This window comes from Tachypleus tridentatus, chromosome 3, assembly GCF_004210375.1.
Source record: "Tachypleus tridentatus isolate NWPU-2018 chromosome 3, ASM421037v1, whole genome shotgun sequence".
Lineage (NCBI taxonomy): Eukaryota > Metazoa > Arthropoda > Merostomata > Xiphosura > Limulidae > Tachypleus > Tachypleus tridentatus.
The window spans coordinates 48,466,713-48,489,455 of NC_134827.1; the positions used below are offsets into that span (position 1 = coordinate 48,466,713).

Sequence of the window (22,743 nt, forward strand, 5' to 3'; positions counted from 1 at the left end):
ACAGTACAAGCTTTAAAGAAGGTAAGTACTTCAACAATACTGTTACTCTCACAGTACAAGCTTTAAAGAGGTTAAGAACTTCAACAATGGTTTTACTGTCACAGTACAAGTTTTAAAGAAGGTAAGTACTTCAACAATACTGTTACTGTCACAGTACAAGCTTTAAAGAAGGTAAGTACTTCAACAATACTGTTACTCTCACAGTACAAGCTTTAAAGAAGGTAAGTACTTCAACAACACTGTTACTGTCACAATACAAGCTTTAAAGAAGGTAAGAGTACTTCAACAATACTGTTACTGTCACAGTACAAGCTTTAAAGAGAGGTAAGTACTTCAACAATACTGTTACTGTCACAGTACAAGCTTTAAAGAAGGTAAGTACTTCAACAATACTGTTACTGTCACAGTACAAAGCTTTAAAGAGAGATAAGTACTTCAACAATACTGTTACTGTCACAGTACAAGCTTTAAAGAGATTAAGTACTTCAACAACACTGTTACTGTCACAGTACAAGCTTTAAAGAGATTAAAGTACTTCAACAACACTGTTACTGTCACAATACAAGCTTTAAAGAAGGTAAGTGCTTCAACAACACTGTTACTGTCACAGTACAAAAGCTTTAAAGAGAGGTAAGTACTTCAACAATGCTGTTACTGTCACAGTACAAAGCTTTAAAGAGGGTAAGTACTTCAACAATACTGTTACTGTCACAGTACAAGCTTTAAAAGAAGGTAAGCACTTCAACAACACTGTTACTGTCACAGTCAAGGTTTAAAGAAGGTAAGTACTTCAACAACACTGTTACTGTCACAGTACAAGCTTGAAAGAAGGTAAGTACTTCAACAATACTGTTACTGTCACAGTACAAGCTTTGAAGAAGATAAGTACTTCAACAATACTGTTGCTATCACAGCACAAGGTTTAAAGAAGGTAAGTACTTCAACAATACTGTTACTGTCACAGTACAAGCTTTAAAGAAGGTAAGTACTTCAACAATACTGTTACTGTCACAGTACAAGCTTTAAAGAAGGTAAGTACTTCAACAATACTGTTACTGTCACAGTACAAGCTTTAAAGAAGGTAAGTACTTCAACAATACTGTTACTGTCACAATACAAGCTTTAAAGAAGGTAAGTACTTCAACAATACTGTTACTGTCACAGTACAAGCTTTAAAGAAGGTAAGTACTTCAACAATACTGTTACTGTCACAGTACAAGCTTTGAAGAAGATAAGTACTTCAACAATACTGTTGCTGTCACAGTACAAGGTTTAAAGAAGGTAAGTACTTCAACAATACTGTTACTGTCACAATACAAGCTTTAAAGAAGGTAAGTACTTCAACAATACTGTTACTGTCACAGTACAACCTTTGAAGAAGATAAGTACTTCAACAATACTGTTGCTGTCACAGTACAAGGTTTAAAGAAGGTAAGTACTTCAACAATGCTGTTACTGTCACAGTACAAGCTTTAAAGAAGGTAAGATACTTCAACAATACTGTTACTGTCACAGTACAAGCTTTAAAGAAGGTAAGTACTTCAACAATACTGTTACTGTCACAGTACAAGCTTTAAAGAAGGTAAGTACTTCAACAATACTGTTACTGTCACAGTACAAGCTTTAAAGAAGGTAAGTACTTCAACAATACTGTTACTGTCACAGTACAAGCTTTAAAAATGGTAAGTACTTCAACAATACTGTTACTGTCACAATACAAGCTTTAAAGAAGGTAAGTACTTCAACAATACTGTTACTGTCACAGCACAAGCTTTGAAGAAGATAAGTACTTCAACAATACTGTTACTGTCACAGTACAAGCTTTAAAGAAGGTAAATACTTCAACAATACTGTTACTGTCACAGTACAAGCTTTGAAAGAAGATAAGTACTTCAACAATACTGTTGCTGTCACAGTTACAAGGGTTTAAAGAAGGTAAGTACTTCAACAATACTGTTACTGTCACAATACAAGCTTTAAAGAAGGTAAGTACTTCAACAATACTGTTACTGTCACAGTACAAGGTTTAAAGAAGGTAAGTACTTCAACAACACTGTTACTGTCACAGTACAAGCTTTAAAGAAGGTAAGTACTTCAACAACACTGTTACTGTCACAGTACAAGCTTGAAAGAAGGTAGTACTTCAACAATACTGTTACTGTCACAGTACAAGCTTTAAAGAAGGTAAGTACTTCAACAACACTGTTACTGTCACAGTACAAGCTTTAAAGAGGGTGGCATTACTTCAACAATACTGTTACTGTCACAATACAAGCTTTAAAGAAGGTAAGTACTTCAACAATACTGTTACTGTCACAGTACAAGGTTTAAAGAAGGTAAGTACTTCAACAATACTGTTACTGTCACAGTACAAGCTTTAAAGAAGGTAAGTACTTCAACAATACTGTTACTGTCACAGTACAAGGTTTAAAGAAGGTAAGTACTTCAACAACACTGTTACTGTCACAGTACAAGCTTTAAAGAAGGTAAGTACTTCAACAACACTGTTACTGTCACAGTACAAGCTTTAAAGAAGGTAAGTACTTCAACAATACTGTTACTGTCACAGTACAAGCTTTAAAGAAGGTAAGTACTTCAACAATACTGTTACTGTCACAGTACAAAGCTTTAAAGAAGGTAAGCACTTCAACAATACTGTTACTGTCACAATACAAGCTTTAAAGAAGGTAAGTACTTCAACAATACTGTTACTGTCACAGTACAAGCTTTGAAAGAAGATAAGTACTTCAACAACACTGTTACTGTCACAGTACAAACTTTAAAGAAGGTAAGTACTTCAACAATACTTTTACTGTCACAGTACAAGCTTTAAAGAGGTAAGTACTTCAACAATACTGTTACTGTCACAGTACAAGCTTTAAAGAAGGTAAGTACTTCAACAATGCTGTTACTGTCACAATACAAACTTTAAAGAAGGTTAAGTACTTCAACAATACTGTTACTGTCACAGTACAAGCTTTAAAGAAGGTAAGTACTTCAACAACACTGTTACTGTCACAGTACAAGCTTTGAAGAAGATAAGTACTTCAACAATACTGTTACTGTCACAGTACAAGGTTTAAAGAAGGTAAGTACTTCAACAATACTGTTACTGTCACAATACAAGCTTTAAAGAAGGTAAGTACTTCAACAATACTGTTACTGTCACAGTACAAGCTTTGAAGAAGATAAGTACTTCAACAATACTGTTGCTGTCACAGTACAAGCTTTAAAGAAGGTAAGTACTTCAACAATACTGTTACTGTCACAATACAAGCTTTAAAGAAGTTAAGTACTTCAACAATACTGTTACTGTCACAGCACAAGCTTTGAAGAAGATAAGTACTTCAACAATACTGTTGCTGTCAAAGTACAAGGTTTAAAGAAGGTAAGTACTTCAACAATACTGTTATTGTCACAGTACAAGCTTTAAAGAAGGTAAGTACTTCAACAATACTGTTACTGTCACAGTACAAGCTTTAAAGAAGGTAAGTACTTCAACAATACTGTTACTATCACAGTACAAGCTTTAAAGAAGGTAAGCACTTCAACAATACTGTTACTGTCACAATACAAGCTTTAAAGAAGGTAAAGCACTTCAACAATACTGTTACTGTCACAGTACAAACTTTGAAGAAGATAAGTACTTCAACAATACTGTTACTGTCACAGTACAAGCTTTAAAGAAGGTAAGTACTTCAACAATACTATTACTGTCACAGTACAAGCTTTAAAGAAGGTAAGTACTTCAACAATATTGTTACTGTCACAGTACAAACTTTAAAGAAGGTAAGTACTTCAACAATACTGTTACTGTCACAATACAAGCTTTAAAGAAGGTAAGTACTTCAACAATACTGTTACTGTCACAGTACAAGCTTTGAAGAAGATAAGTACTTCAACAATACTGTTACTGTCACAGTACAAGCTTTAAAGAAGGTAAGTACTTCAACAATACTGTTACTGTCACAATACAAGCTTTAAAGAAGGTAAGTACTTCAACAACACTATTACTGTCACAGTACAAACTATAAAGAAGGTAAGTACTTCAACAACACTGTTACTGTCACAGTACAAGCTTTAAAGAAGGTAAGTACTTCAACAATACTGTTACTGTCACAGTACAAGCTTTAAAGAAGGTAAGTACTTCAACAATACTGTTACTGTCACAGTACAAGCTTTAAAGAAGGTAAGTACTTCAACAATACTGTTACTGTCACAGTACAAGCTTTAAAGAAGGTAAGTACTTCAACAATACTGTTACTGTCACAGTACAAGCTTTAAAGAAGGTAAGTACTTCAACAATGCTGTTACTGTCACAGTACAAGCTTTAAAGAAGGTAAGTACTTCAACAATGCCGTTACTGTCACAGTACAAGCTTTAAAGAAGATAAGTACTTCAACAATACTGTTACTGTCACAGTACAAGTTTTAAAGAAGGTAAGTACTTCAACAATACTGTTACTGTCACAGTACAAGCTTTAAAGAAGGTAAGTACTTCAACAATACTGTTACTGTCACAATACAAGCTTTAAAGAAGGTAAGTACTTCAACAACACTGTTACTGTCACAGTACAAGCTTTAAAGAAGGTAAGTACTTCAACAACACTGTTACTGTCACAATACAAGCTTTAAAGAAGGTAAGTACTTCAACAACACTGTTACTGTCACAGTACAAGCTTTAAAGAAGGTAAGTACTTCAACAACACTGTTACTGTCACAGTACAAGCTTTAAAGAAGATAAGTATTTCAACAATACTGTTACTGTCACAATACAAGCTTTAAAGAAGGTAAGTACTTCAACAACACTGTTACTGTCACAGTACAAGCTTTAAAGAAGGTAAGTACTTCAACAACACTGTTACTGTCACAATACAAGCTTTAAAGAAGGTAAGTACTTCAACAACACTGTTACTGTCACAGTACAAGCTTTAAAGAAGGTAAGTACTTCAACAACACTGTTACTGTCACAGTACAAGCTTTAAAGAAGATAAGTATTTCAACAATACTGTTACTGTCACAGTACAAGCTTTAAAGAAGATAAGTATTTCAACAACACTGTTACTGTCACAGTACAAGCTTTAAAGAAGGTAAGTACTTCAACAATACTGTTACTGTCACAGTACAAGCTTTAAAGAAGGTAAGTACTTCAACAATACTGTTACTGTCACAGTACAAGCTTTAAAGAAGGTAAGTACTTCAACAATACTGTTACTGTCACAGTACAAGCTTTAAAGAAGGTAAGTACTTCAACAATACTGTTACTGTCACAGTACGAGCTTCAAGGTACGTAAGTACTTCAAATATATGCTACACAACACTTGAAGGACATTTAGTAGCGGGATTCCGTCTCTAGAAGGAACATCTGTCTTCACCAGATCTATGAAGACCGGCTCACGATGTAACGGTATTTAATCAAGGATTAGATTACGTTGAGTCATGTTTTCGAATGTTTTAGGGCTAGGAAACTCAATGTTCTAGCAAACAGGTTTTATTGATGTCTTTAAAATTACCCTGGCAACAAATTGTTGACAGTGAGTGATAGGCGTGGCCCACTTTACGTGTCAGTTAGTATCGTTTAGAAGATACTTTATAAATTAATTGTACATAGCTGATGTGGAAGAAAACCGTTTTTAGTCCAGTGCTAGACAAAACGTTTAAATATTCAAAATGTTTGTATGTAGTCGCGTTAAAGAGAAGGAAACACAGTATTATTAGAATATAATCAATATGCATGCTTATAATATCTTGTAATAATTGTTTTCTTCCAGAACTTACCTCTCAAAGGAAATGTGGTTTAGTTTTTATGTAGAATATGTTCCCTAAAAGACGATATTCAAAACCAATACTGTTTGAATTCGTCATGACGAGAAACCCGCTTGAAGGAAAAATGTATCTCTCGCCCATTGACACGCACCTAGCAACAGTCATTGTAAAATGTCTTTCGTTAACTTGAAGATGACCTAAGAAAGTCAAAAACGTTGTTTTATACTTTATTTTAACATAAGTTTCAATATCTGATATCTTTAGACACATTGTTAATGTTTGAATGTTGTTCACTCGGTATGTTACGTATAACAAAAGAATCCAAATTAAATATTTAATATTTCATGATTCAGTTTACGGATTTTAATGCACCACTTTACTTGCAGTTTCGGCCCAACGTTTACTAATGTTTTTAGTAGTTTGACTCGATCTGCGCAGTTTAATATATAATAATGTGGTGCTACGTATAGGGAAACTGGTGTCAGCTCCATCATACACACATATTTACTCAAGACAAATCGTTAGTCAATATAGAAGGAAACTTGATGTTTTTAATTCAGCTAAAAATAAAATAAATGTTAGAAGGAAATAATAAGTGAAATATAAACAGAACCGTTATACAAACACAACAGAATTTGTATCACACGTGGTTGAAATAAAACACCTTAACGAAATCAGTTTGTTAGATTCAGTCAAACATAAAAAAAATATTTATAAAATTGTGAGTAAACGACTGTCCTTTTCAATTTTGAACTAATAAATATGAGATAGTTTTTGTGGTGTATGTCCTCTTCAAAACACACTTAATAACAAAACACAAGGTAATATTACCAGATTTGACCAAAATCGTAGAGTTCATTTAAACAGATGAAATATACAGGTACTTTGTAAGGAGGTGGGTGTTATACTAATGAATCAGTTAAACAGGTGAAATATACAGGTACTTTGTAAGGAGATGAGTGTTATACTATTGAATCACTTAAACAGGTGAAATATGCAGAAACTTTGTAAGGAGGTGGGTGTTATACTAATGAATCAGTTGAACAGGAGAAATATACAGGTACTTTGTAAGGAGGTGGGTGTTATACTAATGAATCAGTTAAACAGGTGAAATATATAGGTACTTTGTAAGGAGGTGAGTGTTATACTAATGAATCAGTTGAACAAGTGAAATATACAGGTACTTTGTAAGGAGGTGGGTGTTATACTAATGAATCAGTTGAACAGGTGAAATATACAGGTGCTTTGTAAGAAGGTGGGTGTTATACTAATGAATCAGTTAAACAGGTGAAATATACAGGTGCTTTGTAAGAAGGTGGGTGTTATACTAATGAATCAGTTAAACAGGTGAAATATACAGGTGCTTTGCAAGGAGGTGGGTGTATATACTATATACTAATGAATCAGTTAAACAGGTGAAATATACAGGTACTATGTAAGGAGGTGGGTGTTATACGAATGAATCAGTTAAACAGGTGAAATATACAGGTACTTTGTAATGAGGTGGGTGTTATACTAATGAATCAGTTAAACAGGTGAAATATATAGGTATTTTGTAAGGAGGTGAGTGTTATACCAAAGAATCAGTTAAACAGGTGAAATATACAGGTACTATGTAAGGGGGTGGGTGTTATATTAATGAATCAATTAAACAGGTGAAATATACAGGTACTTTGTAAGGAGGTGGGTGTATATACTAATGAATCAGTTAAACAGGTACTTTGTAAGGAGGTGGGTGTTATAGTAATGAATCTGTTAAACAGGTGAAATATACAGGTACTTTGTAAGGAGATGAGTGTTATACTAATGAATCAGTTAAACAGGTGAAATATACAGGTACTTTGTTAGGAGGTGGGTGTATATACTAATGAATCAGTTAAACAGGTGAAATATACAGGTGCTTTGTAAGGAGGTGGGTGTTATACTAATGAATCACTTAAACAGGTGAAATATACAGGTACTTTGTAATAAGGTGAGTGTTATACTAATGAATCACTTAGACAGGTGAAATATACATGTACTTTGTAAGGAGGTGGGTGTTATACTAATGAATCAGTTAAACAGGTGAAATATACAGGTGCTTTGTAAGGAGGTGAGTGTTATACTAATGAATCACTTAAACAGGTGAAATATGCAGAAACTTTGTAAGGAGGTGGGTGCTATACTAATGAATCTGTTAAACAGGTGAAATATACAGGTACTTTGTAAGGAGGTGGGTGTTATACTAATGAATCAGTTAAACAAGTGAAATATACAGGTACTTTGTAAGGAGATGAGTGTTATACTAATGAATCACTTAAACAGGTGAAATATGCAGAAACTTTGTAAGGAGGTGGGTGTTATACTAATGAATCAGTTAAACAAGTGAAATATACAGGTACTTTGTAAGGAGATGAGTGTTATACTAATGAATCACTTAAACAGGTGAAATATGCAGAAACTTTGTAAGGAGGTGGGTGTTATACTAATGAATCTGTTAAACAGGTGAAATATACAGGTACTTTGTAAGTAGGTGGGTGTTATACTAATGAATAAGTTAAACAGGTGAAATATACATGTACTTTGTAAGGAGGTGGGTGTTATACTAATGAATAAGTTAAACAGGTGAAATATACATGTACTTTGTAAGGAGGTGGGTGTTATACTAATGAATCAGTTAAACAGATGAAATATACAGGTACTTTGTAAGGAGGTGGGTGTTATACTAATGAATTAGTGAAACAGGTGAAATATACAGGTACTTTGTAAGGAGGTGGGTGTTATACTAATGAATCAGTTAAACAGGTGAAATATACAGGTGCTTTGTAAGGAGGTGAGTGATATACTAATGAATCTGTCAATGGTTTACAATATCACAAGCATGTATATTGTTGTAGTTATTGTTTGTTTTTTAATTTCGTGCAAAGGAAAACTTAATATAAACCCGAAGTCATCAGACATACACATTGCTGAGCTACTAGAAAAGAGATGTATTGAAACTCAAACCCACGATCCTATTGAATAAATGAGGCACCGAAACATACAGCTATTCCCTGTTCTATCTTCGTTAATGTAATGAAACATACAGCTATTCCCTGTTCTATCTTCATCAATGTAATGAAACATACATCTATTCCCTGTTCTATCTTCGTTAATGTAATGAAACATACAGCTATTCCCTGTTCTATCTACGTTAATGTAATGAAACATACAGCTATTCTCTGTTCTATCTTCATTAATGTAATGAAACATACAGCTATTACCTGTTCTATCTTCATTAATGTAATGAAACATACAGCTATTCCCTGTTCTATCTACGTTAATGTAATGAAACATACAGCTATTCCCTGTTCTATCTTCATTAATGTAATGAAACATACAGCTATTCTTTGTTCTATTTTCGTTAATGTAATGAAACATACAGCTATTCTCTGTTCTATTTTCGTTAATGTAATGAAACATACAGCTATTCTCTGTTCTATTTTCGTTAATGTAATGAAACATACAGCTATTCCCTGTTCTATCTTCATTAATGTAATGAAACATACAGCTATTCTCTGTTCTATTTTCGTTATGTAATGAAACATACAGCTATTCTCTGTTCTATCTTCATTAATGTAATGAAACATACAGCTATTCTCTGTTCTATTTTCGTTAATGTAATGCAACATACAGCTATTCCCTGTTCTATCTTCATTAATGTAATGAATTTTCGTTTTAAACTGATTATTGTTGCCATTTGAAAAATTAATTAATTAATGGCGAAATTTGCGTTTCTTAAACAACTTTTAAATGATTTTGTAAGACAGTTTTGAAACTGTAAATTAGTAGAATCAAACGTATAATTAGATTTTAATTTCGGATCTGGCGAACTGGGTTGGAATCCTGGCACCATCACAGTAATATTCCTCGCACTTTAAACTGTGTTTATATGTTTTATTGCATAGTGGTTATGACTAGCTGTTTATATGTGTGGCGGCAGATGGCGTTAAAATTTTTGTCATAAATGTAACAGCTTCATAATTTCAATACATAAAGTTTACACTACGATGTGTTTTGTTTGATACAGCGCCACCTACATCTCCTGTTGTCAAAGCTACAGGAGTAACCGCTACCTCAGCAAGTTTTCAATGGAGCAGAGATCCAAAAGACAAATCAGCAATCACAGGTGAGACCTCACTTGATCAGTTTCATCATTATAAACCTGAAAACTAACCTTAAGTTTTAACAAATTAACAGTCACAGGTGAGACCTCGCTTCATCTGTTTCACCATTATAAACCTGAAAACTAACCTTAAGTTTTAACAAATCAATAGTCTCTGGAGAGACTTCACTTGATCTGTTTCACCATTATAAACCTGAAAACTAACCTTAAGTTTTAACAAATCAATAGTCTCTGGAGAGACCTCACTTGATCTGTTTCACCATTATAAACCTGAAAACTAACCTTAAGTTTTAACAAATCAATAGTCTCTGGAGAGACCTCACTTGATCTGTTTCACCATTATAAACCTGAAACTAACCTTAAGTTTTAACAAATCAATAGTCTCTGGAGAGACCTCACTTGATCTGTTTCACCATTATAAACCAAAAACTAACCTTAAGTTTTAACATTTTCTCTTTCTCTTGAACTTTCTTTTTTACTCAAATTTTAAATTTCATCTCCACATAATAAAGGTTGGAGTTTTATACAGGGTTGGATACATTTTATATTCAAACAACTTAGCATATTACGTGATGAAAATATCCTTGAACATAATAACATTGGATAAAAAAGAAATATTGAATAGCTTGAGAGACCAGGACCATGCAGAAAGCGACCTGCAACAAGTCGTGCCCAAGTTTTAAGCAACAGGCGAAAATTTATGAACACAAAGGTCATTAACATAGTCCGTGTGTGTGCCCTAGACAATAAAACACGACAGATTCAAGGAGAAACACCATCTAGTAACAAAATTAATATAACATAGATTTATCAAGATAGCACTTTTACTCATGGCTCCCATTCAAATGTTCCATACCTCAAGGAGCTGGCTAATAAAATGGTATTCTTATTATGTCATACAATGTTGTAGTGTTGACGTTGCCTAGAGCAGTGCCTATGGATTTATATGTGACCAAACTATTACGTAGGACGCTACTAAACCATCAACTTACACAACTGATGGATTCAGTAAAGCCAGCAGGGAGGAATTGTGTACTTTATATATGACAGCCTTACAACGAAGTCTTTAACAATGAACAGTAAGCTATTGACTATCATTAAGATTCATGGTTGTCAGACAGATTATGAGTGTACTTGGTGAGGCTCAAATATCGTTTTAATATAATGTTTTCAACCTCTAGTGAGGTAACGTTTTGGTATTAGTTTGTCTTTTTTTTTTATAAAGAACCCTTTTTCTGTGATACTCGCCTGTTTTGTCTTTATTCTAGAATACATATTCCATTTTAAGACCACGAATGGAGAATGGTTGAAGCGACATCTACATAGCAACGATAACTCACTTACACTGAATGACCTTCGGTGTGGAACTCGATATGAAGCCTACTTAACAGCGTCTAACTCACTGGGAACTGGTGAGCCTAGTCAGACAATACGTTTTCGAACAAAAGATTCCGGTACGTAAGTCTTTACAAGTTAGAAACAAAACACAAAATTAGAAGACACGAGGAAACCTATAATGAACGTTTTGCATAATTTTGTATACGTGTGTTTGTTATACAAATATCTTCTTTCTCACAACAGGTGAAATTGAAAAGAGATCTTTGACGTAGAGGTCTGATGCGTTCCTTGATTGGCCACACCCTCTATTGTGGACTTTAGCTTGGATCAGCGTAGTTAAATTAACTTAGGTTACTATATGGTGAAATAAAACTGACTGAAAACACCTTAGATGCTGTGTTCACGTGTGCTTGTATTCGTTTGGTTTGCTGACTCAAGCTGTTCTGACGAGTGTTGAATGGACAAAAGTCTAGTCCAAAAGGCAATCAAGCAACGTATTAGGCTCTGCTGTGAAAAGAAATGTTGAATGTATAAATGATCACTAAACAATTGGTTCGATATATAATACTAAATAATTCATTCGAAGATATGTCATAATATTATTTACTTACCAAAGTTAATTTAAGTTACTATACGGTGAAACGAAACAAGTTCTAAATACCTTACATATTCTCTCTGTTTCACGTGATTTGTCTGGAATTTATAACAACAAATGAATGGCTTGTTTTAAACAATTGACTGCATTATTCGTTTTGCTGCTACTGTTACTGAAACATATAGGGTTTCACTCCCGTATTTTTTCTAGTATAACGAAGTGTAATCCAAAGGGAAGAACTCAAAGAAAGTCAACGATACAGAAAAGTCAAAAGTCAATACTTGATTTATATTCAGATCTTCCAAGTTTTAAGTAAATATGACATATAAAAACATCCAACGTCGTCCACTGCTTACATTTCTGACAAATCTCAATTAGTGTTTTTCTTATTGGTTCTAGTACCTGTCCCTCCTCCGAAAGATCTGTTCCTTGAAGTCCATGGCACTTCACTAGTCCTTCTACTGACCACATGGAAAGATGGCGGCTGTCCCATTAGAAACTTCACGGTGTTGTACAAACCAAAAACACAGCACAGATGGCACAACGTTTCACACCAGGTTTCTTACGGCAACAAAAAATTTACTATACCGTTTCTGAAACCAGGGGAGACATACGAACTTCTAGTGACCGCTCGTGGAGATGGTGGAGCCATTCAGGTCAAATACGAGTTTCAGACTCACCGTGTAATCACTACATTTGGTAAGTGCGTTTTCAACGTTTTATACCAAGATGATAAATAATACAAGGTTTATAGTTTTTGTATGAAGCTACAAAGTTGTTTTCTGACAGATGTCAGTTGTAAAACATTTGTTGCTATTTGTTGTACAACGTGACACATATGGGATTTTGTTTGTTCGTTCGTTTTAATTTCGCACAAAGCAACACGAGGGCTACCTGCGCTAGCCGTCCCTAATTCAGCAGTGTAAGACTAGAGAAAAGGCAGTTAGTCATCACCACCCCAGGCCAACCCTTGGACTACTCTTTTGCCAACGAATAGTGAGATTGACCGAAACATTATAACGCCCCCACGGCTTAAAAGGCGAGCATGTTTGATGTGACTGGAATTCGAACCTGCGACCCTCAGATTACGAATCGAACGCTTTAACCACCAGGCTATGCCAGGCCGGACCAATTCAACTAATTTTATAATAATGACATTTCAGTTGTTTTATACTAATAACGTGTCCAAGTTTCACGGATACATTAAGGTTGAGACTTCTCATCACACTACAGTGAATGATTAGGATCTGAGGAGGTTCTTCTAACTTATAGAAGGTAAATCTAACGTTATTCGTTTATTCAATATAAACACGTTTACCTCGAGAAGGAGCGGCGGGGGGAAGTAAACTTTCTGATTTCTCTTATTTATGATTTTCTTTGGATGTGTCTGTCATTGCGGACAATAGCTATTTTGTTTGGATGTGTCTATCATACTGGTCAATAGCTATTTTGTTTGGATGTGTCTATCATACTGGTCAATAGCTATTTTGTTTGGATGTGTCTATCATACTGGACAATAGCTATTTTGTTTGGATGTGTCTATCATACTGGTCAATAGCTATTTTGTTTGGATGTGTCTATCATACTGGTCAATAGCTATTTTGTTTGGATGTGTCTATCATACTGGTCAATAGCTATTTTGTTTGGATGTGTCTATCATACTGGTCAATAGCTATTTTGTTTGGATGTGTCTGTCATACTGGACAATAGGTATTTTGTTTGGATGTGTCTATCATACTGGTCAATAGCTATTTTGTTTGGATGTGTCTATCATACTGATCAATAGCTATTTTGTTTGTATGTGTCTATCATACTGGTCAATAGCTATTTTGTTTGTATGTGTCTATCATAGTGGACAATAGCTATTTTGTTTGGATGTGTCTATCATACTGGACAATAGGTATTTTGTTTGGATGTGTCTATCATTGTGGACAATAGCTATTTTGTTTGGATGTGTCTATCATAGTGGACAACAGCTATTTTGTTTGGATGTGTCTATCATACTGGACAATAGCTATTTTGTTTGAATGTGTCTACCATTGTGGTGAATAGCTATTTTGTTTGGATATGTCTATCATACTGGTCAATAGCTATTTTGTTTGGATGTGCCTATCATACTGGACAATAGCTATTTTGTTTGAATGCGTGTATCATAGTGGACAATAGCTATTTTGTTTGGATGTGTCTACCATACTGGACAATAGCTATTTTGTTTGGATGTGTCTATCATTGTGGACAATAGCTATTTTGTTTGGATGTGTCAACCATACTGGACAATAGCTATTTTGTTTGGATGTGTCTATCATAGTGGACAATAGCTATTTTGTTTGGATGTGTCTATCATAGTGGACAATAGCTATTTTGTTTGGATGTGCCTACCATAGTGGACAATAGCTATTTTGGTTGGATGTGTCTCATACTGGACAATAGCTATTTTGTTTGAATGCGTGCATCATAGTGGACAATAGCTATTTTGTTTGGATGTGTCTATCATACTGGAAAATAGCTATTCTGTTTGGATGTGTCTACCATACTGGACAATAGCTATTTTGTTTGGATGTGTCTACCATACTGGACAATAGCTATTTTGTTTGGATGTGTCAGCCATACTGGACAATAGCTATTTTGTTTGGATGTGTCTATCATAGTGGACAATAGCTATTTTTTTTAATGCGTGCATCAGAGTGGACAATAGCTATTTTGTTTGAATGCGTGCATCATAGTGGACAATAGCTATTTTGTTAGGATGTGTCTATCATACTGGACAATAGCTATTTTGTTTGGATGTGTCTATCATACTGGTCAATAGCTATTTTGTTTGGATGTGTCTACCATACTGGACAATAGCTATTTTGTTTGGATGTGTCTACCATACTGGACAATAGCTATTTTGTTTGGATGTGTCAGCCATACTGGACAATAGCTATTTTGTTTGGATGTGTCAGCCATACTGGACAATAGCTATTTTGTTTGGATGTGTCTATCATAGTGGACAATAGCTATTTTCTTTGAATGCGTGTATCATAGTGGACAATAGCTATTTTGTTTGGATGTGTCTATCATACTGGACAATAGCTATTTTGTTTGGATGTGTCTATCATTGTGGACAATAGCTATTTTGTTTGGATGTGTCTACCATACTGGACAATAGCTATTTTGTTTGGATGTGTCTATCATTGTGGACAATAGCTATTTTGTTTGGATGTGTCTATCATAGTGGACAATAGCTATTTTGTTTGGATGTGTCAACCATACTGGACAATAGCTATTTTGTTTGGATGTGTCAGCCATACTGGACAATAGCTATTTTGTTTGGATGTGTCTATCATAGTGGACAATAGCTATTTTTTTTTAATGCGTGCATCATAGTGGACAATAGCTATTTTGTTTGAATGCGTGCATCATAGTGGACAATAGCTATTTTGTTTGGATGTGTCTATCATACTGGACAATAGCTATTTTGTTTGGATGTGTCTATCATAGTGGACAATAGCTATTTTGTTTGGATGTGTCTATCATAGTGGACAATAGCTATTTTGTTTGGATGTGTCTACCATACTGGACAATAGCTATTTTGTTTGGATGTGTCAGCCATACTGGACAATAGCTATTTTGTTTGGATGTGTCTATCATAGTGGACAATAGCTATTTTTTTTTAATGCGTGCATCATAGTGGACAATAGCTATTTTGTTTGAATGCGTGCATCATAGTGGACAATAGCTATTTTGTTTGGATGTGTCTATCATACTGGACAATAGCTATTTTGTTTGGATGTGTCTATCATACTGGTCAATAGCTATTTTGTTTGGATGTGTCTATCATACTGGTCAATAGCTATTTTGTTTGGATGTGTCTGTCATACTGGACAATAGCTATTTTGTTTGGATGTGTCTGTCATACTGGACAATAGCTATTTTGTTTGGATGTGTCTATCATACTGGTCAATAGCTATTTTGTTTGGATGTGTCTGTCATACTGGACAATAGGTATTTTGTTTGGATGTGTCTATCATACTGGTCAATAGCTATTTTGTTTGGATGTGTCTATCATACTGGTCAATAGCTATTTTGTTTGGATGTGTCTATCATACTGGTCAATAGCTATTTTGTTTGTATGTGTCTATCATAGTGGACAATAGCTATTTTGTTTGGATGTGTCTATCATACTGGACAATAGGTATTTTGTTTGGATGTGTCTATCATTGTGGACAATAGCTATTTTGTTTGGATGTGTCTATCATAGTGGACAACAGCTATTTTGTTTGGATGTGTCTATCATAGTGGAAAATAGCTATTTTGTTTGAATGTGTCTACCATTGTGGTGAATAGCTATTTTGTTTGGATGTGCCTATCATACTGGACAATAGCTATTTTCTTTGAATGCGTGTATCATAGTGGACAATAGCTATTTTGTTTGGATGTGTCTATCATACTGGACAATAGCTATTTTGTTTGGATGTGTCTATCATTGTGGACAATAGCTATTTTGTTTGGATGTGTCTACCATACTGGACAATAGCTATTTTGTTTGGATGTGTCTATCATTGTGGACAATAGCTATTTTGTTTGGATGTGTCAACCATACTGGACAATAGCTATTTTGTTTGGATGTGTCTATCATAGTGGACAATAGCTATTTTGTTTGGATGTGTCTATCATAGTGGACAATAGCTATTTTGTTTGGATGTGCCTACCATAGTGGACAATAGCTATTTTGGTTGGATGTGTCTATCATACTGGGCAATAGCTATTTTGTTTGGATGTGTCTATCGTACTGGACAATAGCTATTTTGTTTGGATGTGTCTATCGTACTGGACAATAGCTATTTTGTTTGGATGTGTCTACCATACTGGACAATAGCTATTTTGTTTGGATGTGTCTACCATACTGGACAATAGCTATTTTGTTTGGATGTGTCTATCATTGTGGACAATAGCTATTTTGTTTGGATGTGTCAACCATACTGGACAATAGCTATTTTGTTTGGATGTGTCTATCATAGTGGACAATAGCTATTTTGTTTGGATGTGTCTATCATAGTGGACAATAGCTATTTTGTTTGGATGTGTCTATCATACTGGACAATAGCTATTTTGTTTGAATGCGTGCATCATAGTGGACAATAGCTATTTTGTTTGGATGTGTCAACCATACTGGACAATAGCTATTTTGTTTGGATGTGTCTATCATACTGGACAATAGCTGTTTTGTTTGGATGTGTCTATCATACTGGTCAATAGCTATTTTGTTTGGATGTGTCTATCATTGTGGACAATAGCTATTTTGTTTGGATGTGTCTATCATTGTGGACAATAGATATTTTGTTTGGATGTGTCTATCATTGTGGACAATAGCTATTTTGTTTGGATGTGTCTGTCATAGTGGACAATAGCTATTTTGTTTGGATGTGTCAACCATACTGGACAATAGCTATTTTGTTTGGATGTGTCTATCATAGTGGACAATAGCTATTTTGTTTGGATGTGCCTACCATAGTGGACAATAGCTATTTTGGTTGGATGTGTCTATCATACTGGGCAATAGCTATTTTGTTTGGATGTGTCTATCGTACTGGACAATAGCTATTTTGTTTGGATGTGTCTATCGTACTGGACAATAGCTATTTTGTTTGGATGTGTCTACCATACTGGACAATAGCTATTTTGTTTGGATGTGTCTACCATACTGGACAATAGCTATTTTGTTTGGATGTGTCTATCATTGTGGACAATAGCTATTTTGTTTGGATGTGTCAACCATACTGGACAATAGCTATTTTGTTTGGATGTGTCTATCATAGTGGACAATAGCTATTTTGTTTGGATGTGTCTATCATAGTGGACAATAGCTATTTTGTTTGGATGTGTCTATCATACTGGACAATAGCTATTTTGTTTGAATGCGTGCATCATAGTGGACAATAGCTATTTTGTTTGGATGTGTCAACCATACTGGACAATAGCTATTTTGTTTGGATGTGTCTATCATACTGGACAATAGCTGTTTTGTTTGGATGTGTCTATCATACTGGTCAATAGCTATTTTGTTTGGATGTGTCTATCATTGTGGACAATAGCTATTTTGTTTGGATGTGTCTATCATTGTGGACAATAGATATTTTGTTTGGATGTGTCTATCATTGTGGACAATAGCTATTTTGTTTGGATGTGTCTGTCATAGTGGACAATAGCTATTTTGTTTGGATGTGTCAACCATACTGGACAATAGCTATTTTGTTTGGATGTGTCTATCATAGTGGACAATAGCTATTTTGTTTGGATGTGTCTATCATACTGGACAATAGCTATTTTATTTGGATGTGTCTATCATACTGGTCAATAGCTATTTTGTTTGTATGTGTCTATCATACTGGTCAATAGCTATTTTGTTTGTATGTGTCTATCATAGTGGACAATAGCTATTTTGTTTGGATGTGTCTATCATAGTGGACAACAGCTATTTTGTTTGGATGTGCCTATCATACTGGACAATAGCTATTTTGTTTGAATGCGTGTATCATAGTGGACAATAGCTATTTTGTTTGGATGTGTCTATCATACTGGACAATAGCTATTTTGTTTGGATGTGTCTATCACTGTGGACAATAGCTATTTTGTTTGGATGTGTCTACCATACTGGACAATAGCTATTTTGTTTGGATGTGTCAACCATACTGGACAATAGCTATTTTGTTTGGATGTGTCTATCATAGTGGACAATAGCTATTTTGTTTGGATGTGTCTATCATAGTGGACAATAGCTATTTTGTTTGGATGTGCCTACCATAGTGGACAATAGCTATTTTGGTTGGATGTGTCTATCATAGTGGACAATAGCTATTTTGTTTGGATGTGCCTACCATAGTGGACAATAGCTATTTTGGTTGGATGTGTCTATCATACTGGACAATAGCTATTTTGTTTGAATGCGTGCATCATAGTGGACAATAGCTATTTTGTTTGAATGCGTGCATCATAGTGGACAATAGCTATTTTGTTTGGATGTGTCTATCATACTGGACAATAGCTATTTTGTTTGGATGTGTCAGCCATACTGGACAATAGCTATTTTATTTGGATGTGTCTATCATACTGGAAAATAGCTGTTTTGTTTGGATTTGTCTATGATACTGGACAATAGCTTCTTTTAAAAATTGGGTTTTCTGTTCCATTTCATTAAAAAGCCTGAAAGAAACAGTGTATAGAACTTATTTTTATTTTTTCAGTTACCAGGTATGTAAAATGAAATATTGTTGTCTTGTGAAGTTCCCATTACTTGCATTATATGTTAGTCTTAGCTGATACAGCATTCATATGAAAAACTATTAATCTATAGAAAATTGTCTTTCTCTTTTACCATATACATTTCTTAGTATGTTGGTGAGAAATGTTTTTTGGAGAATGAATTTCTTTATCCTATAATCACTCCTGGATTTGCTTACCTGGTGAACGTGACATATGTTTTGTAGGTATTGCTGGTAGTTGTTCATGTGCGTGATTAGAGAATTTGATCTTGGGTAAAAACGGAAATTGAAATATCGCGAAAAGAATTGAAAATGAACGCTAAAAAATTGTTAAACTTAAAAGTTCCTATGCACATAATATTCAAATACAACGATGTACTTTCAGTTATTATTTCCATACAACTGGGTCAGTTTTGAATGGCCGTTGCTAGTGCCTTCATCGCGTGAGTAATAAGAGTTATTTTTATTGCATTATTTATCTGTTTATTTAATAACTTGTGTTTAATATAAGAATGAAACAGGTTGTGTTTTTTTAAAAAAACACATGTCATTATTGCAACAAAATTCACTCGATACAATCCAGGATTTAATTTATTAATATTACTATGAAGATACGAATCCAATATATTCATGTTTTACAAATACGTTAAATATAGAAAGTTTATTATTTATTATCATCACGTATTTATCGAATTTTTACACACAAAAAAAACACGTAAGTTTAGCGAAACTGAAAAACTGGAACCTTATTTTTTAATTAGAATCTTTTTAAGCACCCGTAACACTGCTACAATACCTGATCTGTATGTAAGAATGGAAAAGGAAAATTAAAATATTTATAAATATTTATGAAAGGTGAGCAGTGTTAGAAAGATAGTCTTGAGGTAAAAATATTCAGAATAACTTTGCAATGATTTCTCGTTTTCTGAGAGACTTGGGAACTTTGATGAAGCGTTAACTTTACTTGGTTGTGATATGTGTTATTGTACATTTGAAATCAATGAATTGGGTTAGGGTTAGCACTTCAATATCAATGTAATGTAAAGGATGTCGAGTTCTCTTTATAAAAATACGACATTAGGCTAACAAAGCAGGTCTTAAAGGCCTCTTAAACAACACATGTAAACCGGTGATACTGTTTGAAATACATGAAGTCATATTTTAAACTGATATTAAAAGTAATAACTCAAACGTTGAATCCATTTAATATATTCATTGTTTTACTATAAGAACTGTTCGCATTGTAGGTTTAGTACATTTCTAGGACTAACCCGAATATTCTGATTTGGGTAAAAACATAGACATACATACATGCGTTCTGATTGGTAGAAGTTTATTCGTATTTGCATGTAATTAAGCACAGAGCTACACATGGGCCAATCTGTGCTCCGCCTTCCACGAGTATCGAAAACGGTTTATAACGATATAAATCTGCAGATATACGGCTGTGCCACCTGGTGGGCACAAGTTTCTGTCATATATCAAATGAATTATATTAATTACTGTAACTGTTGTGTACCAGATGTTGTTGTTAGTGTTTTGTACTACAGTCTTGGTTGAATAACTGCACATATTGATGTTATTATCCACACGCACGTAGTAGTTGTTGTGTAGAAACAGAGAATATAACATTTAATGAAACCAAACATACACGAGTTGTTCTAGTGGTTTGTCTGAGTTGTTTTGAGCATTAACTCATTAAAGCACACCTGTTTTGTATAAAAGGGTGTGATTCTCGTATATTCGTTTCGAAACAGGTCAACGTTTTGCTCAGACATTTTATCTGTACATGGTATAGAGGTATGCCTCATCACATTTCACAAGTTATAGGGTATCATATTGTTGAACTATCCAGAAATGGCATGAAACAAACGGACATTACCTATCAGCAGGATACTTCCCGTGTACTGTATCCAGAATCCTAAAACGTCATCGGTTTACAAGAAAATCTACTGGTAGACACTGGAAGACTACTGTCCAATGACCGTGTTAACAGATCAAAGTCAAAAGAAGTCTTGCAACACCTTACGACAGGAATGACGTGGACACATTCATTCCAGGGTATTCAGAAGGACAGTGAATATGACGTTGAGTAAATAAGGTTATTTTGTAAGAAGGGCTATCTACAAACAACTATTAACCAGAGCTCACTGTATTGCTTGGGAAAGACATCTGATGGTAGGATTCTTGTTCATCGTTCGCCAGGAAGACAGGTGAGTAAAGACTGTCTTTCCTACTGGGAATACACAGAAGGTGGTGCATTACATCTTTAGGCAGCTATTCATCATAGTGAAAAACTACTCTTCATATCCTCCAGGGCATCTCAACGGCATTTCCTATAAACATCACAAGGAGAAGATATTTCTAAGGTAATTTATGGCAATGCTTAGCAATAATTTTTGTTCCAATATGACAATGCTACTGACCACAGTCTTGTAATTTATAAGATTATCTCGACAAGGAGGACGTTAAAGTTTGCCATGGCCAGTGAAGTCTCAAGGTTGTAATTCCATTTGGAGTTGTTGAGCAGATCTGAGCCGAAAGAGTGCTAACCTTAACTTTAAACCGTACTGCTGCTGAGTTACAGTGGCATTTAGTGACACGTTGGGATGAAATTATGTTGGATTACATCAATAACCTCATCGACAGCATGCCACATCGTCTTTTGAAGATTATTAGAGTACGAGGACAACCAACCATGCACTGAATGTTTAATATAAACTGATATAAGGTTAGAGCCGTTATTTCTAACAATATTTTTATTTTCCATTTTCTTACGGAAAATATGGAAGGGTATGGAAGGGTTGTATGTTTTAGTAAGGTTTTGTAGTGATAGGTGAAATATCTAATTAATACATCTAGGAATGGCCAGGTGGTTAATGTGCTCAACTCGCAATCCGAAGGTCGTGGGTACGAATCCCTGTCACACCAACCATGCGAGCCCTTTCAGCCGTGGGGGTGTTATAATGTAACAGTCAATCCCACTATTTGTTAGTAAAAGAGTAGCCCAAAAGTTGGCGGTGGGTGATGATGACTAGCTGACTTCCCTCTAGTTTTACACTGCTGAATTAGGGACGGCTAGCACAGATAGCCTTAGAGTAGCTTTGTGCAAAATATAAAAAAAATTTAAAATAATTGCACATCTTTCTATAGATGTCTTATAAAATTATTTACTGTTCTAACAAATTGTTAATGATGTCCATAGAACCTGTCTCACCACACCTGTTACATGAGTAAATTTTTAATATAACATGCATTTCTCAGTTTGCCACGTGTCATGTTTTCATGTCTGTAGTGAAACAAAATCGCATGTGATGTGTCATGTTTTCATGTTTATAACGATACATAATCGCATGTGATGTGTCATGTTTTCATGTTTATAACGATACAAAATCGCATGTGATGTCATGTTTTCATGTTTATAGTGAAACAAATGCTTCGTGAATTTTTATACAATTTTCTTTCCTTCCTCAGTTGCTTCGTCTACAGTGAAACACAAAAGTCGTGCCTTGCCGTTCCATAAGAACCTGATTCTTATTGTACCTGTTGTTGTGTCTGCGTTTGTTGTTACCCTGATTATCATCATAGTAGTTGTCTGCTTACGTAAGCATCCAACAGAGGGAAGAACTTCAGGAAGTGGTAAGTACCTCGTTTATC

At 34.6% G+C, this 22,743-nt stretch overlaps 1 protein-coding gene across 1 annotated transcript in view; it reads left to right on the forward strand.

The window, feature by feature from the left end:
• The window catches only part of LOC143245845 (cell adhesion molecule DSCAM-like), a 59,402-nt gene that overhangs the window by 10,071 nt on the left and 26,588 nt on the right, over positions 1–22,743 (forward strand). The window contains exons 6-9 of the mRNA XM_076492101.1: positions 9,814–9,912; positions 11,178–11,363; positions 12,242–12,541; positions 22,561–22,725. Coding sequence (XP_076348216.1) covers positions 9,814–9,912; positions 11,178–11,363; positions 12,242–12,541; positions 22,561–22,725 — 750 coding nt within the window. The remainder of the gene's footprint in view (positions 1–9,813; positions 9,913–11,177; positions 11,364–12,241; positions 12,542–22,560; positions 22,726–22,743) is intronic.